The 17,083-nt window shown below is 49.1% G+C and overlaps 1 protein-coding gene across 7 annotated transcripts in view; it reads right to left on the bottom strand.

Moving 5' to 3' along the window:
• Nucleotides 1-2,997: 2,997 nt before the first annotated feature.
• Nucleotides 2,998-17,083, bottom strand: part of LOC143973780 (uncharacterized) — a 183,197-nt gene continuing 169,111 nt past the window's right edge. For all 7 annotated transcript variants that reach the window (XM_077474635.1, XM_077474638.1, XM_077474632.1 and 4 more), the window contains 3 exons: nucleotides 12,576-12,700; nucleotides 8,465-8,538; nucleotides 2,998-3,320 (listed from right to left, as the gene is read on the bottom strand). In XM_077474635.1, the coding sequence (XP_077330761.1) occupies nucleotides 3,285-3,320; nucleotides 8,465-8,538; nucleotides 12,576-12,700 (235 nt within the window). In that variant the 3' untranslated portion in view covers nucleotides 2,998-3,284. The remainder of the gene's footprint in view (nucleotides 3,321-8,464; nucleotides 8,539-12,575; nucleotides 12,701-17,083) is intronic.

Below are 17,083 nucleotides of genomic sequence, written 5' to 3'. Positions count from 1 at the left end.
AAGTGAGCCTTCTATATTCCTCCATGCAGCCGCTGAATGCTTGCAGGAGGGAGAGGAGGAGAATTAAACATTCAGCGGCTGCATGGAGGAATATAGAAAGCTAATTTCCTCTATATGCAGCCCCCTGCTGATCCTCCTATCCAACTTATTTTACTGCCCCCCAGTTCACCTTGTGCTCCCTATCCCCCCAGTTCTCTCCTCCCCCACCACACTCTCCTGCCTCCCACAATTCTCTCCACCCCTGTTCTTTCTGCCCTCCTGCTCTCCAACTCTCCCCATCCTTCTTTAGCCACCATCCCAGTGCTCTCCACTCCCCCCAGTGCTCCCCCCAGTGCTCCCCCCGTTCGTGCTCTCCCCAGTGCTCCCACCCATTCTTTCATGCCCAGTGCTCTCCACTCCCCCAGTGCTCTCTCCCCCTTCTTCCCCCCTGCTCTCTACTCCCCCCAGTGCCCCCCTTGTTTGTGCTCCCCCTGTTCCTGCCCCCCATTCCCCCCCAGTGCTCTCCAGTGCCCCCCATTCTCCCCCCTGCTCTCCACCCCCCAGTGCTCCCCCCTGTTCATTCTCTCCCCCCAGTGCCCCCCCATTCTCCCCCCAGAGCTCTCCACTCCCTCCAGTGCTCTCCCCCGTTCTTTCCCCCTCCTGCTCTCCACTCCCCCCAGTGCTCCCCCGTTCATGCTCTCCTCCCCCTTTCTCCCCCCTGTTCTTCCCCCCAGTGCTCTCCACTCCCCCGAGTGCTCTCCCCCCTGTTCTTTCCCCCGCGCTCTCCACTCCCCCCAGTGCTCTCCCCCAGTGGTCTCCACTCCCCCTAGTGCTCTTCCCCTGTTCTTCCCCCAGTGCCCCCCCTCTCCAGTCCTCCGTGCTTTCCACCCCTGTTCTTTCTGGCCCCCACTGGTGCTCTCAAGCTCCCCCCCTGCTCTTTGTACCCACCCAGTACTCTTCAGCCCCCATGCTCTCCACCCCTGTTTTCTGCCCCCACAGTGCTCTTCGCCACCCCACACTCTTAGCCCCCCCAGTGCTCTCAGCCTACCGTGCTCTCCACCCCTGTTCTTTTTGACCTCCCAGTGCTCTCAAGTTCCCCCCAGTGCTCTCCACTCCCCACCCCTCTGATCTCCACTCCCCCCTGCTATTTACCCTGCCAGTACTCTCCGCTCCCCCTTCTCTCCTGCTCCCACCCAGTGCTCTCTACTTCCCCAGGACCAGAGGACAGGCTGGCTGGGGCCGGAAAATGAGGATGACTGAAGGTTCAGGTGGCAAGGGACCACTCTATCTCACAGCAAACAGATCCTCTGGAAGGAGTATGTCTCCATCCAAAACGAGAACAGACCCTGCCTGCTGCTGGCCATCATGGATATCCTGCTGGCATGCAAGGTACCGTGCATCAACAACACACCTTCCCACAGACAGGGACTGCAGACTGGGACATGGGGCAAAGGAGGGGCTGCAATGATGGGCACAGTGAGGCTGCATTCATGGGCACAGTGAGGCTGCAATGATGGGCACAGTGAGGCTGCAATGGTGGGCACGATGAGGCCGCATTTGTGGGCACAGTGAGACTGAATTCACAGGCAGAGTAAAGCTGCATTTGGTGGGCACAGTGAGGCTGCATTGGTGGGTACAGTGAGGCTGCATTGATGGGGACAGTGAGGCTGCATTGATGGGGACAGTGAGGCTGCATTTGATGGGCACTGGTAAGGCTGCATTGAGGTCTTGCATCAAGTCTGCAGTCTCTGACCATCTCCTGTATCATGTCTGCAGTCTCTGAGGGAGTCTGGAGAGGAGTCAAGAGTGGGAGTGCCGTCGGGATGGGGGTCATGGGAGAAGTCAGACTTGTGTGGACTGTGGAGAGGAGACTATAGGATAAAACCAGAGCCACCAAGCTGGAGCCGACTGACTGAGCCCTGCACAGTGCACCTGAAAGGAGGTCAGTGACAGCACCGCCAGGCCAGTCGGGGGGGGGGGGGGGGGGTCACTGATGTAAGGGGGAGTGAATACGATAATGTAAGGGGCCCTGATATAAAGGGTTTCCCCCTTATATTAGTAACCCTCCCCCCTTACCTTAGTGTATTCTTTCTGCAGAAGGGCCCCCCCCCCCCCACGTTCTGAGTTCCTGGGGTCCCCCTTGATGATTCACCACTTTTAACTGGAATTTGCATATATATATATATATATATATATATATAAATCCCTATGTGATTTCATATCTATGTATAATACATTCTTCATCAAATGTGCTTTAAAATGCATGGTTTTCCCTTTCATGAACAAGAAAATAATGACGTTATGCTGTTGGGCTGGTATAATAATGCTGTGGGGCTGGTATGAAATTTTTTCCAGGGCTGGTTTTTATTCCCAGTTCAGCCCTGATCCAAACTCATGTAATAGACAGAGCTCTGGATTCATTTATGTCTTTTATGGATGTCTGGAGTTCAGCAGTAAATAAGCCTCACCTTCAGCTTTAGCTAAGTGCTCTAACATACTCTGGGCATCTTACTATCCAATAAACATTCTTTCTTAGAACTTAAGCTTCCTCCCTGGACAGTGGATTAGTGGTGTTGGGTCATCTTACTATCCAATCGACATGCTTTGCTAAGAATTGAGGCTTCCTCCCTGGGCAGTGGAATAGTGGTGTTGGGTCATCTTATTATCCAATGGACATGTTTTGCTATGCACTGAGGCTTCCTCTCTGAACAGTTGGATAGTGGTATTCTGTAATCTTACTATCCAATGAACATGTTTTGCTATGCACTGCAGCTTCTTTTCTGGACAGTGGAAAAGGTGGGATGTGGGTAAGGGTGCATAGTTTGGAGCTGGAGCAAAAGTTGAAGACCACTGATAGATATGGCCAGGTTTGCATGTTTGCAAAACTCCAAATCTTTGCAAGTACAGCTTGTGGCACCTACATAGTATATAATGGCAGTCTAGGAAATTTTTGCACATGATAGGTCCCCTTAAACAAAACATTACATTTGTCTGTAGAAATATAATTTTGCAGCATCATACAAGATATAGTATTTTACTATGCCAGATGGCAGATACAGAAAAAGAAAAAGATATTCAGCCATAAACGGAGATCTGGGGATGGCCATGACTCGTCTCTTAGGTGTATACGATTATTATCTGTCAGTACATACAGTGACCATGAAGACCCAAAGCCAGGTTCCATTCCAACGACTCTTCATTAGCTTTTCCAGAGCAATAATGTTCATATATATATATATATGCAGTTCTTTGAAAATATCCCATAGTGGTACAGGGCTTTCCTTCCTTTTTCCAATGAATCTGATTTATGAATGGGATATCACTGGTCTCTGTATTTTGATCTGTAAAAACAAACCAATAAGGCATTGCTGATAATTTCACACTCAATGGATCCCACCCCTGGTTCTAGATGACAGTGCTGGGCCTTGACAATTGGCTACTAAGGCCTGAAATTGTTACATTGTAATCATAGTTTTATTCATATCAAACTTGGATCAGGGCAGTGGCAAAAGTAAGCATAGGTGACTGTAAAAGGCAAAGAAGCGAATGATGTAAAATGGAGTTGGACTTTAAGATAAGGTTTTTGTAGAAATATCATCCCCTTGTTTCAACCTTTTGCTGATAGTAAACTCTTCACCAGACAAAGACTGGGAACTCATGGCTTTAGGGGCAATGAAAACCAGGTAGCTCCCTGGTGGATTTCTCTGGGCATACAAAAGCGTACCATGCAAAGTGTGCCATGGTACCACAGTTATAGGTGGATATGGTGAAAGATGAGTATTCCTCAATAATATGGCTTAGTGTGGCACACCTCTCATGGATTCGGGTACAGACAGTACAAGGACAAGGGAGGCCAGATGATGGACAACTTATTGCTGTTGTGCAACCTTGGAAATTGTACAGAACATTAATTATCTTGAGAACTCAAAGTTCCCCAATCTGGATCCAGTAACAAACTGAAAAACAGCATGCACTCACTAAGCAACTAGATGACATGAGATCAGGGTAAAAGACATCAGATTTTACAAGATCAGAGTAGATGCCACCACCTGTTTATCAGCTGACCTGCCCCGTGTCTCTCAACTCCAGTCCTCAAGGCGCCCCTATAGGTCATGTTTTCAGGCCTTCCATTATTTTGCACAGGTGATATGATCAGTTTCACTGCCTTAGTAATTCGACCAGCTGTCTCATCTGAGGGAAATCCTGATAACATGACCTGTTGGGGCTGTGGACTGGGGTTGAGAAACACTGGACTAGCCTACTAGGCAACTGTACATACAAACATATCCCTGTTGCTGGGTATAAGATCCGTCTCTATCTATGGCAAATCCAATAACTTCCATACACTGACAGTATTCAGCATAAAAACAAATTGTCCTTTTCATTCCTTGTCAGCTGCAATCACAGAAAACACAAGGGCGTAGCCACATGATGCAATCTCACACAGCTTAGTAGAGAATTTACAACCAAGTTTACAGACACTGGTACTAAAATAAAAATAGCACAAAATATTTATACACAGAAGGTCACCTTTTTATTTTATATTTACTACTCCAAAAATAAAGTATAGTGCATGGAAACAAATGTATAGAGTGTATAGAATAGTGGCGGCCCATCTATAGAGGGCACACGGACGCCGCCTCCCATATCCATGTGTCTGGCCCCTTGTTCTACATATCAGTGGTGCCAGACCATGGATTTCAATGCAGGGTGGGTGTTTTTTAAGCACCTGATTAGAGCCAAAGGCTCTAATAGGCTTCAAAAAAGGGTGTCCGCGGAGCTCATAGCATTGTGCTCCAAGGCCACCCAGTTTTGTGACCATAGCAAATACATTTTTGCTATTTTTCACAATAAAGTTCCTCCTTACCAATCAGGAGGCAGGTCTGTGAGACCTGTTTCCTGATTGGCCAAAGTGTCAAGAGATCCTATTGAATGCCTAGCGCTTTGGCGGAAGAGACAACACATGGCGGAGGAAGCCGGGGGAGTGGACACCAGAGCTGCCTCGGCTGCTGCCCACACTCCAGGAGAGGGGGTGAGGACACCACAGCCCCACAGGTACTCAATATTCAGTCATTGCAGGCAGTGTATTAATATATATATATAGATATACACAGTCTCATATATATATATTGTGGAGATGCGACCCTATGTCACCGGTGCATATAAGCAGTATATGCCTGATTTTGGCAGGAATACTAATTACACACCTGTGGGCTGGGTTCATAAACATGCCAGGAAAAGAAGTCAGTGCTTAGACTTGGAAACAGCTCTGCCCAGCAGACAGGAAGTCTGGTCAGGAGGCTGGGAGGGTTCCAGTAGGAGACGGCTCCAGAAGAAAGAGACAGGAGGTCTCGGAGTCTAAAACTGCAGGTGACAGTCTGTGTGCATGTCTGAAGCAGGCAGGTGTAGCCTGTGTCTAAAGCAGCCCGAAGCTGACAGTGAGTAAGACAGGAGGCTATCCTTTGTTTATACAGTGATGGTGGAACACCCTGCAAGGGAAGATTACTGTTTGTTTGAACTTTTTCGTTTCCTTTAAATAAAAGTGGGCTGCCATGCCCTAAAAACACAAGTCTGGAGTGGCACATTTCTGAACCTAATCACCCCGGATCGTCACAAAAAAAAAAAAAAAAAAAAAAATATATATATATATATATATATATATATATATATATATATATATATATATATATATATATATATATATATATATATGCACCCACTGTAGACTATATCTACAGTGCAATGTCTACTACACTTCTGGGGGTGTACACAATACAGTGTAGTGTGGTGTTGAAAAACAAAATATACATAATGTCTAGCCACCAAGGAGAGGCAGAAGCTCATAGGCCACTAAAAGAGGACAAGCAGCCTCTGTGTCTACAGTCAACAGTGCTGGTCGTGGACATGGTGCATCCTCTGCAGGTGGCCGTGGGGCAAGCTTGTCCTTTTTTTCTGCTGCTGGCCGTGTTATTGAGCCAGAACATACAGAAGAGTTAGTGGAGTGGAAAACAAAGCTGTCCTAGTCCTCCTCATTCTCTTTCACTCAGGCTCAGAGTAGTTTGCCTTCCAACGCAGATGCCAAAGTGGCCTATTCCACTGGTTACTTGTCCACAGTCACTCCTTCCGTAGCCCCACCATCATGCACGGAGGAGTCCCCAGAATTATTTGATCACAGTGCCGGGTACATGCTGCTGGAGGATGTGCAGCGATATGAAGGCTCCGATGTTGGTTCTCAAGTTGAGGAGGGGAGTAACGTGAGCCTAAAGAGAGGGGGTGCCCAAGAAGGTCAAGAAACTGGCAGTCATGTTCCCCCAGCTGCAGCATACTGTCAAGTTTTCTCCAGTGGCGAGGAGGGAAGGGATGGTGAGGTCACTGACTGTACTTGGGTGCCTGAGAGAAGAAAGGAGGAGGAGGCACAACTCCAACGAGGCAGGATGTCCTCTAGGGAGCAACTAAGGGAAGCCACCCTATTTCATCAAACCGCAGAACTGAGTCCTCAGGGCCAAGGTCTGATCAGTTCAAGCAACCATCACCAGCATCTGTATTACATGGTGCAGGAATATCTAGGAGCAAAAGCAGACTTGGAAACCTTTCCAACAGATCATCCACTGGGTTAATGGGTCTTGAGGATGGACCATTGGCCAGAACTTGCTCAATATACAATCGAGCTACTGACCTGTCCTGCATCCAGCCTGCTTTCTGAATGCACATTTAGTGCCGTTGGAGGGTTTTTAAGGGATCAAAGATTTCTCCTGTCCACAGACTCTGTTGATAGGCTCACATTCATCAAAAATAATCAGTCTTGGATCAGCAGCTATAAAGCAGCTGATGTTAATGTAACTGATTGAATTTGCTATGGATGTGGGATCCCTTGATGTAATTACAATTCTTAATATAATATTTTGACACAGGACCCATTCCTGCGCCCAACAAGAGTATCTGTGAGGGCTTACAGTGTTGTGGCTCCACCACCCAAGGCCCAATTTTCTGCCCTTGTTTAACAGGGGCCTGTAACTAAAATTCGTGATATAATATTTCACAGCAGGGCTCGTTTCTGCACCCAACAAGAGTAACTGTGAGGGCTTACAGTGTTGTGGCACAACCACCACCACCACCCAAGGTACAGTTTTTCTGCCCCTGTTTAACAGGAGCATGTAATTACAATTCTTGATATAATATTTCACAGCAGGGCCCGTTCCTGTGACCAACAAGATTAACTGTGAGGGCATACCATGTTCTGGTACCACCAACACCACCACCAAAGGCCCAATTTTCCTGCCCCTGTTTAACAGGTGCATGTCATTACAATTTTTGATATAGTATTTCACAGCAGGGCCCGTTCATGCACTCCCCAAGAGTAACTGTGAGGGCTTACAGTGTTCTGGTACCACCAACACATAAGGCCCAATTTTATGCAGAATATATAGGGCAGGCCATATAGTATATATACTGCTGTTCAGAGTATATAGTGCACGCGCCTTTTATTTGTTTTTAATTTGAGTGTGGGGTTCCCCTTAATACCCATACCAGACCCAAAGGGCTTGGTAATGGACTAGGGGGGGGGGGGGGTGACATTTTTTTCAGTGATTTGCATCTATATTGCTGGCACCCGACAAAACATTACAGCCACAAGTAGTTTTAAAATATATTTTTTCCTTCAGGAATGTAATTTTGCTGTGGTATTGTCCTAAACACAGCAAAAAACACATTACTTTACAGGCATACTATATACACCCCCCAGGCACGATATTTAAAGGAATATTTCATTTTTATTGTTTCACTTTAAACATTATTAAAATCTCTGCTCCCGAAAAAACTGACTTTTTTTTTTTTTGCATTGATACATGTCCCCAGGGGCAGGACCCAGGTCCCCAAACACTTTTTATGGCAATAACTTGCATATAAGCCTTTAAAATTAGCACTTTTGATTTTTCACATTCATGTCCCATAGACTTTAATGGTGTTCGCATGTTTGAACAAATTTTTTACCTGTTCGCATATTCTGCTGCGGACTGAAATGGAGGGTGTTCGGCTCATCCCTACTTATAATAAGGCTTACCTATAGGTACAATAAATATCTTCTAAACATGCACCCTTTAGGAGATATTTACTTTAGATGAAGATGGTGATGTCAGCGCCAGCGCATGATTTCTGAAAGGAACGGCATACCCATACCGTTCCCTCAGAGCCACGCCGTAAATGCTGGAGGGCTTCGTACTCAGGTAAGCCTGTCATAATGTGCTAGCATGCGATAAATACTAGCACATTATGACCTAAACTGCCTGGTGCCTTTTTTTTTCTTGATGCGGTTTACTACCGCTTAAAACTTTGCATATACTTATTGCTCTTTTCATTGCAGTTTGGATAACAAAATTGCCATGCTAAGGCCATAAAACAGATACACCAAATTAACTGTAAGATGAGAAAATAAGAATACTAGAGCAAGCACATCAAAGATTAATAAAAGATTTAGCTTTTAACTCACCTGAATATTTGTGTCCACTGTTTCCAGTTGGGCTTTAAATGGCCTTTTACCAGAAGCACTGTTTTTGGTTGAGCCTATGTGAATAGCAAAGGAAAAATAAATCATATGACATAGAAAATTATCAGCTGAGCAAACTGCCCTCAAACTGTCATAGACTGAAGGGAGCTGTATGTCTGTCCCTCCTCTCAAGTGTGATACAGACATGATAGCGTTATACTGTAAGTCTGTTCCTCTTCCTGAAATAGGACAAGCTAGGTCGAGCCCACGAGATGCTGTCACATAATAGCAGGCCTCTTTCCCAATTAAATGTTCTGTAAGAATTTCCCATCCCACAGCTGCACTTAACAAAAGAGTGGGAATGCTGGTGATATCATTGACCTAATATGGCTTCATGGACATCTTTGGTTAATGATGTGGCCATATTAGGTCAATGATATCACCAGAAACCCTGCCCCTATGTTATGCGGAGCAAAGACTTTCCCAGTCGCAGGTAATTGGGTCGGTGGCCTCTTATCTTGTGACAGTTTCCAGCATATTTGGGTTGAACCATAGCTCATCACTATACAGAAAGAAGGGATCCATAAGCTATAAGTCTGCCCCTGTTGTCAACGGTACAAGAACTACTGGTTTATAGTACAGATACAGCCTGGTTTAGCAGGAGCCAGCCAAATTTTTATCCATGTGTGACCACTGTGGTTAAACAACAGACGATCTACTGTTCCACCGTCCCGTTGGAAAATTTACATTTAATCAGTACTGAATTCTATTGCCTGCATGAGAAAGTCATAATACAAAGACACAGCAGGGAGGATTTTCCCACCCAACTTAAATGTATGGATAGGGGAATCGTGTAATTTTTTTCGTACAACCTATTGGTTGAATGAAAAAAAAAAAGACTCATCTATGGCCAGTCTTATCCTATTAGAGCCATTTATTCCAAACTACTAATGCCGTGTACACACAACCTTTTTTTTTACGTCAGAATAAACTCTGGCCGTTTTTCCGACGGAGTTCCGCTGAAACGGACTTGCCTACACACTATCAAACCAACGTCCGATCGCTTAGAACGTGGTGACTTAGAGCCCATTCACACAGGGGCAACTCCTGATCCGACTTCAGGTCGCCCCTAGTCGCCTCAGGTCGCCTCAGGTCGGACAACATTTAAAAAGCAATGTAAGTGAATGAGAGCCGTCTTAATGCACACTACTGAAGTCGCTCCGACTTCAGAAAAGGTTCCTGTACTACTTCTATCCGACTTGTAGGCGACCGGTACCCATTGATTTCAATGGAGGTCGCCTCCAAGTCGGATCTCCGTCTATACGGAGGCGACTTTGACAGAATTATTAGCTCTGAAGGGGGAACTTCACAGCAAATTTCTGAAAAAAATTTGGCGTGGGTTCCCCCTCCGAGAGCATACCAGGTCCTTAGGTCTGGTATGGATTCCAAGGGGAACCCCCTACGCCGAAAAAACGGCGTGGGGGTCCCCCCCAGATCCACACCAGACCCTTATCCGAGCACGCTACCCGGCCGGCCAGGAAAGGGGGTGGGGACGAGCGGGCGCCCCCCCCCCCTCCTGAGCCGTACCAGGCCGCGTGCCCTCAACATGGGGGGGTGCCTTGGGGGAGGGGGGGCGTGCGGCCCCCCACCCCAAAGCACCTTGTCCCCATGTCGATGAGGACAAGGGCCTCTTCCCGACAACCCTGGCCGTTGGTTGTCGGGGTCTGCGGGCGGGGGGCTTATCGGAATCCGGGAGCCCCCTTTAATAAGGGGGCCCCCGGATACCGGCCCCCCACCCTATGTGAATGAGTATGGGGTACAATGTACCCCTACCCATTCACCTGTGGAAAAAAAGTACAAAAAAAAAACACAACACAGGGAAAAAATATTTTATTGCACAGCTCCGGGGGTCTTCCGTCTTCGGGGGTCTTCTCGCCGGACTCCTCCGCTATCTTCTTGTAGCTCTTTTGCTAGCGGAGGAGTCCGGCTTTCTTCCTCCCCGCCGCCGGCCTCTTCTCCCGACTTCGGGGGTCTTGTCCCCCTCTTCGGTTCTTCTGCCGGGCCACCACGCCTTCTTATAGCTCTTTTGCAGGCGGTGGCCCGGTCTTCTGTCGCCGCCGCCGCCGCCTTCCGTTCTTCTTCTTCTTCTTCTTCTTCTTCTCCAGGAGATGTTGACACGACGCTCTCTCCGGCCACAATGCCAGGGACGCGCTCCGCTGCCACTTATATAGGGACAATGGGGCGGTGTCACATGGGTTGATGTCACATGGGTTGGTCACATGGGTTGATGTCACATGGTGACCCCGCCCCCTTGCCATGTGACATCAACCCATGTGACACCGCCCCATTGTCCCTATATAAGTGGCAGCGGAGCGCATCCCTGGCATTGTTGCCGGAGAGAGCGTCGTGTCAACATCTCCTGGAGAAGAAGAAGAAGAAGAAGAAGAAGAACGGAAGGCGGCGGCGGCGGCGACAGAAGACCGGGCCACCGCCTGCAAAAGAGCTATAAGAAGGCACGGTGGCCCGGCAGAAGAACCGAAGAGGGGGACAAGACCCCCGAAGTCGGGAGAAGAGGCCGGCGGCGGGGAGGAAGAAAGCCGGACTCCTCCGCTAGCAAAAGAGCTACAAGAAGATAGCGGAGGAGTCCGGCGAGAAGACCCCCGAAGACGGAAGACCCCCGGAGCTGTGCAATAAAATATTTTTTCCCTGTGTTGTGTTTTTTTTTTGTACTTTTTTTCCACAGGTGAATGGGTAGGGGTACATTGTACCCCATACTCATTCACATAGGGTGGGGGGCCGGTATCCGGGGGCCCCCTTATTAAAGGGGGCTCCCGGATTCCGATAAGCCCCCCGCCCGCAGACCCCGACAACCAACGGCCAGGGTTGTCGGGAAGAGGCCCTTGTCCTCATCGACATGGGGACAAGGTGCTTTGGGGTGGGGGGGCCGCACGCCCCCCCTCCCCCAAGGCACCCCCCCATGTTGAGGGCACGCGGCCTGGTACGGCTCAGGAGGGGGGGGGCCGCCCGCTCGTCCCCACCCCCTTTCCTGACCGGCCGGGTAGCGTGCTCGGATAAGGGTCAGGTGTGGATCTGGGGGGGACCCCCACGCCGTTTTTTCGGCGTAGGGGGTTCCCCTTGGAATCCATACCAGACCTAAGGGCCTGGTATGCTCTCGGAGGGGGAACCCACGCCAAATTTTTTTCAGAAATTTGCCGTGGAGTTCCCCCTTGAGCTCATTCTCTGCTTGGCCTCGGCAAAAGTCGCCTGGCCTGGGGCGACTTGTAAGTCGTCCCAAGTCGGGCTTGAAGTCATCACAAGTCGTTTTGAAGTCGTCCCAAGTCGCGCTGTGATCTTAACTCAAGTCGTGTCCAAGTTGCCTGACTCAAGTCGCCTACAAGTCGTGTTGCCCCTGTGTGAATGGGCTCTTAAGCCACATACACACTATCAGATTTCCTGCTGATTTTTGTCTTCAGATTTACCAAAACCATGTAGTAGAAGGGCCTGCCTGAATGCATACACATTAAAACTCCTTAGGTTTGACCTCATATTATATGGTTTTGGTAAATCTGGAGGAAAAAATCTGCAGAAAAACTGATAGTGTGTATGGGGCTTAACAATATGTACGACGGGACTAGAAAAGGGAAGTTCAATAGCCAGTAGCCAATAGCTGCCCTTGCGTCGATTTTGGTCCGTCGGAACAGCATACAGACGAGTGATTTTCCCGATAGAAATTGATTTCATTGGAAAGATTTAAAACATGTTCTATTTCTAGGTCCGTCAGAATTTTCGAAAAAAAAAAAAAAAAAAGTCAGCTGAAGCCCACACACAATCGGAATATCCGATGAAATGATTCCGTCTGACTTTTTCTGCCGGAAAGTCCGACCGTGCGTACATGGTATTAGAGTTGTTTCAGGTCCGTTGACTATCATTAATCCAGTGCATAGAAACAATACCTTCTATTAAAAAAAAAAGGAAGGAGGGAAATAAGCAAAATAAAACAAAGAGGGTGCAAAATATAAGAGAGTGGAAACGTAAAAGATCATTTTTCTCATCTATGTAGCAGTGGCTAAATTACTAAGGCCTTATTGATCAGAGGAACTTTTGTTTTATTTACCATACTGTGGACCATCTGTGATATCCTCTGACTGTCCACTCAGGTTGGTAAAGCCTTTCTTTACATCCCATTCATCATCATTCTCTTCATACCATTTATCATTGTCATCATCAGTAATGATGTTCCTGGAAACGTAAAAGAGTGACACATATAACAAGCAAATAAAATGGGTCTACCCCTTCAAGATTTAAAAGGATTAATTTTTTACACAGCTGATATTTCAGTGCATGGTAAATGAAGGCAATATAAACTACCTGGCAGGTTCTATATCTCTCTTGGACTGGGTGAGATTTCTGCACCAAGTTCACAAGTCAGTTCTCCTCCTGCAGGGTGATACAGACAGAAGGGGGCTATGAGTCTGTCCTCCTCCTGCAGGATGATACAGATAGAAGGGGGCTATGAGTCTGTCCTCCTCCTGCAGGGTGATATAGACAGAAGAGAGCTATGAGTCTGTCCTCCTCCTGCAGGGTGATACAGACAGAATGGGGCTATGAGTCTGTCCTCCTCCTGCAGGGTGATATAGACAGAAGGGAGCTATGAGTCTGTCCTCCTCCTGCAGGGTGATACAGACAGAAGGGGGATATGAGTCTGTCCTCCTTCTGCAGGGTGATACAGACAGAATGGAGCTATGAGTCTGTCCTCCTCCTGCAGGGTGATACAGACAGAAGGGGGATATGAGTCTGTCCTCCTTCTGCAGGGTGATACAGACAGAATGGGGCTATGAGTCTGTCCTCCTCCTGCAGGGTGATACAGACAGAAGGGGGATATGAGTCTGTCCTCCTTCTGCAGGGTGATACAGACAGAAGGGAGCTATGAGTCTGTCCTCCTCCTGCAGGGTGATACAGACAGAAGGGGGATATGAGTCTGTCCTCCTTCTGCAGGGTGATACAGACAGAAGAGAGCTATGAGTCTGTCCTCCTCCTGCAGGGTGATACAGACAGAATGGGGCTATGAGTCTGTCCTCCTCCTGCAGAGTGATACAGACAGAAGGGAGCTATGAGTCTGTCCTCCTCCTGCAGGGTGATATAGACAGAAGGGGGCTATGAGTCTGTCCTCCTCCTGCAGGGTGATACAGACAGAAGGGGGATATGAGTCTGTCCTCCTCCTGCAGGGTGATACAGACAGAAGGGGGCTATGAGTCTGTCCTCCTCCTGCAGGGTGATATAGACAGAAGGGGGCTATGAGTCTGTCCTCCTCCTGCAGGGTGATACAGACAGAAGAGAGCTATGAGTCTGTCCTCCTCCTGCAGGGTGATACAGACAGAAGAGAGCTATGAGTCTGTCCTCCTCCTGCAGGGTGATACAGACAGAAGAGAGCTATGAGTCTGTCCTCCTCCTGCAGAGTGATACAGACAGAAGGGAGCTATGAGTCTGTCCTCCTCCTGCAGGGTGATATAGACAGAAGGGGGCTATGAGTCTGTCCTCCTCCTGCAGGGTGATACAGACAGAAGGGGGCTATGAGTCTGTCCTCCTCCTGCAGGGTGATACAGACAGAAGAGAGCTATGAGTCTGTCCTCCCCCTGCAGGGTGATACAGACAGAATGGGGCTATGAGTCTGTCCTCCTCCTGCAGGGTGATACAGACAGAAGGGGGCTATGAGTCTGTCCTCCTCCTGCAGGGTGATATAGACAGAAGGGGGATATGAGTCTGTCCTCCTCCTGCAGGGTGATATAGACAGAAGAGAGCTATGAGTCTGTCCTCCTCCTGCAGGGTGATACAGACAGAATGGGGCTATGAGTCTGTCCTCCTCCTGCAGGGTGATACAGATGGAAGGGGGCTATGAGTCTGTCCTCCTCCTGCAGGGTGATACAGACAGAAGAGAGCTATGAGTCTGTCCTCTTCCTGCAGGGTGATATGGACAGAAGGGGGCTATGAGTCTGTCCTCCTCCTGCAGGGTGATACAGACAGAAGGGGGCTATGAGTCTGTCCTCCTCCTGCAGGGTGATATAGACAGAATGGGGCTATGAGTCTGTCCTCCTCCTGCAGGGTGATACAGACAGAATGGAGCTATGAGTCTGTCCTCCTCCTGCAGGGTGATACAGACAGAAGGGGGCTATGAGTCTGTCCTCCTCCTGCAGGGTGATATAGACAGAATGGGGCTATGAGTCTGTCCTCTTCCTGCAGGGTGATATGGACAGAAGGGGGCTATGAGTCTGTCCTCCTTCTGCAGGGTGATACAGACAGAAGAGAGCTATGAGTCTGTCCTCCTCCTGCAGGGTGATATAGACAGAAGGGAGCTATGAGTCTGTCCTCCTCCTGCAGGGTGATACAGACAGAATGGGGCTATGAGTCTGTCCTCCTCCTGCAGGGTGATACAGACGGAAGGGGGCTATGAGTCTGTCCTCCTCCTGCAGGGTGATACAGACAGAAGAGAGCTATGAGTCTGTCCTCCTCCTGCAGGGTGATACAGACAGAAGGGAGCTATGAGTCTGTCCTCCTCCTGCAGGGTGATACAGACGGAAGGGGGCTATGAGTCTGTCCTCTTCCTGCAGGGTGATATAGACAGAAGGGGGCTATGAGTCTGTCCTCCTTCTGCAGGGTGATACAGACAGAAGAGAGCTATGAGTCTGTCCTCCTCCTGCAGGGTGATACAAACAGAAGGGGGATATGAGTCTGTCCTCCTTCTGCAGGGTGATATAGACAGAATGGGGCTATGAGTCTGTCCTCCTCCTGCAGGATGATACAGACAGAAGGGGCTATGAGTCTGTCCTCCTCCTGCAGGGTGATACAGACAGAAGAGAGCTATGAGTCTGTCCTCCTCCTGCAGGGTGATACAGACAGAAGGGAGCTATGAGTCTGTCCTCCTCCTGCAGGGTGATACAGACAGAATGGGGCTATGAGTCTGTCCTCCTCCTGCAGGGTGATACAGACAGAATGGGGCTATGAGTCTGTCCTCCTCCTGCAGGGTGATACAGACAGAAGGGGGCTATGAGTCTGTCCTCCTCCTGCAGGGTGATACAGACAGAAGGGGGATATGAGTCTGTCCTCCTTCTGCAGGGTGATACAGACAGAAGAGAGCTATGAGTCTGTCCTCCTCCTGCAGGGTGATACAGACAGAATGGGGCTATGAGTCTGTCCTCCTCCTGCAGAGTGATACAGACAGAAGGGAGCTATGAGTCTGTCCTCCTCCTGCAGGGTGATATAGACAGAAGGGGGCTATGAGTCTGTCCTCCTCCTGCAGGGTGATACAGACAGAAGGGGGATATGAGTCTGTCCTCCTCCTGCAGGGTGATACAGACAGAAGGGGGCTATGAGTCTGTCCTCCTCCTGCAGGGTGATATAGACAGAAGGGGGCTATGAGTCTGTCCTCCTCCTGCAGGGTGATACAGACAGAAGAGAGCTATGAGTCTGTCCTCCTCCTGCAGGGTGATACAGACAGAAGAGAGCTATGAGTCTGTCCTCCTCCTGCAGGGTGATACAGACAGAAGAGAGCTATGAGTCTGTCCTCTTCCTGCAGGGTGATATGGACAGAAGGGGGCTATGAGTCTGTCCTCCTCCTGCAGGGTGATACAGACAGAAGGGGGCTATGAGTCTGTCCTCCTCCTGCAGGGTGATATAGACAGAATGGGGCTATGAGTCTGTCCTCCTCCTGCAGGGTGATACAGACAGAATGGAGCTATGAGTCTGTCCTCCTCCTGCAGGGTGATACAGACAGAAGGGGGCTATGAGTCTGTCCTCCTCCTGCAGGGTGATATAGACAGAATGGGGCTATGAGTCTGTCCTCTTCCTGCAGGGTGATATGGACAGAAGGGGGCTATGAGTCTGTCCTCCTTCTGCAGGGTGATACAGACAGAAGAGAGCTATGAGTCTGTCCTCCTCCTGCAGGGTGATATAGACAGAAGGGAGCTATGAGTCTGTCCTCCTCCTGCAGGGTGATACAGACAGAATGGGGCTATGAGTCTGTCCTCCTCCTGCAGGGTGATACAGACGGAAGGGGGCTATGAGTCTGTCCTCCTCCTGCAGGGTGATACAGACAGAAGAGAGCTATGAGTCTGTCCTCCTCCTGCAGGGTGATACAGACAGAAGGGAGCTATGAGTCTGTCCTCCTCCTGCAGGGTGATACAGACGGAAGGGGGCTATGAGTCTGTCCTCTTCCTGCAGGGTGATATAGACAGAAGGGGGCTATGAGTCTGTCCTCCTTCTGCAGGGTGATACAGACAGAAGAGAGCTATGAGTCTGTCCTCCTCCTGCAGGGTGATACAAACAGAAGGGGGATATGAGTCTGTCCTCCTTCTGCAGGGTGATATAGACAGAATGGGGCTATGAGTCTGTCCTCCTCCTGCAGGATGATACAGACAGAAGGGGCTATGAGTCTGTCCTCCTCCTGCAGGGTGATACAGACAGAAGAGAGCTATGAGTCTGTCCTCCTCCTGCAGGGTGATACAGACAGAAGGGAGCTATGAGTCTGTCCTCCTCCTGCAGGGTGATACAGACAGAATGGGGCTATGAGTCTGTCCTCCTCCTGCAGGGTGATACAGACAGAATGGGGCTATGAGTCTGTCCTCCTCC

This window comes from Lithobates pipiens, unplaced genomic scaffold (genome assembly GCF_037356315.1).
Source record: "Lithobates pipiens isolate NorthernLeopardFrog02 unplaced genomic scaffold, aLitPip1_a1.2 Scaffold_98, whole genome shotgun sequence".
Taxonomy (NCBI): Eukaryota; Metazoa; Chordata; class Amphibia; order Anura; family Ranidae; genus Lithobates; species Lithobates pipiens.
The sequence above is the reverse complement of the archived record's forward strand: the minus strand, read 5'-3'. Positions and strand labels throughout refer to the sequence as shown.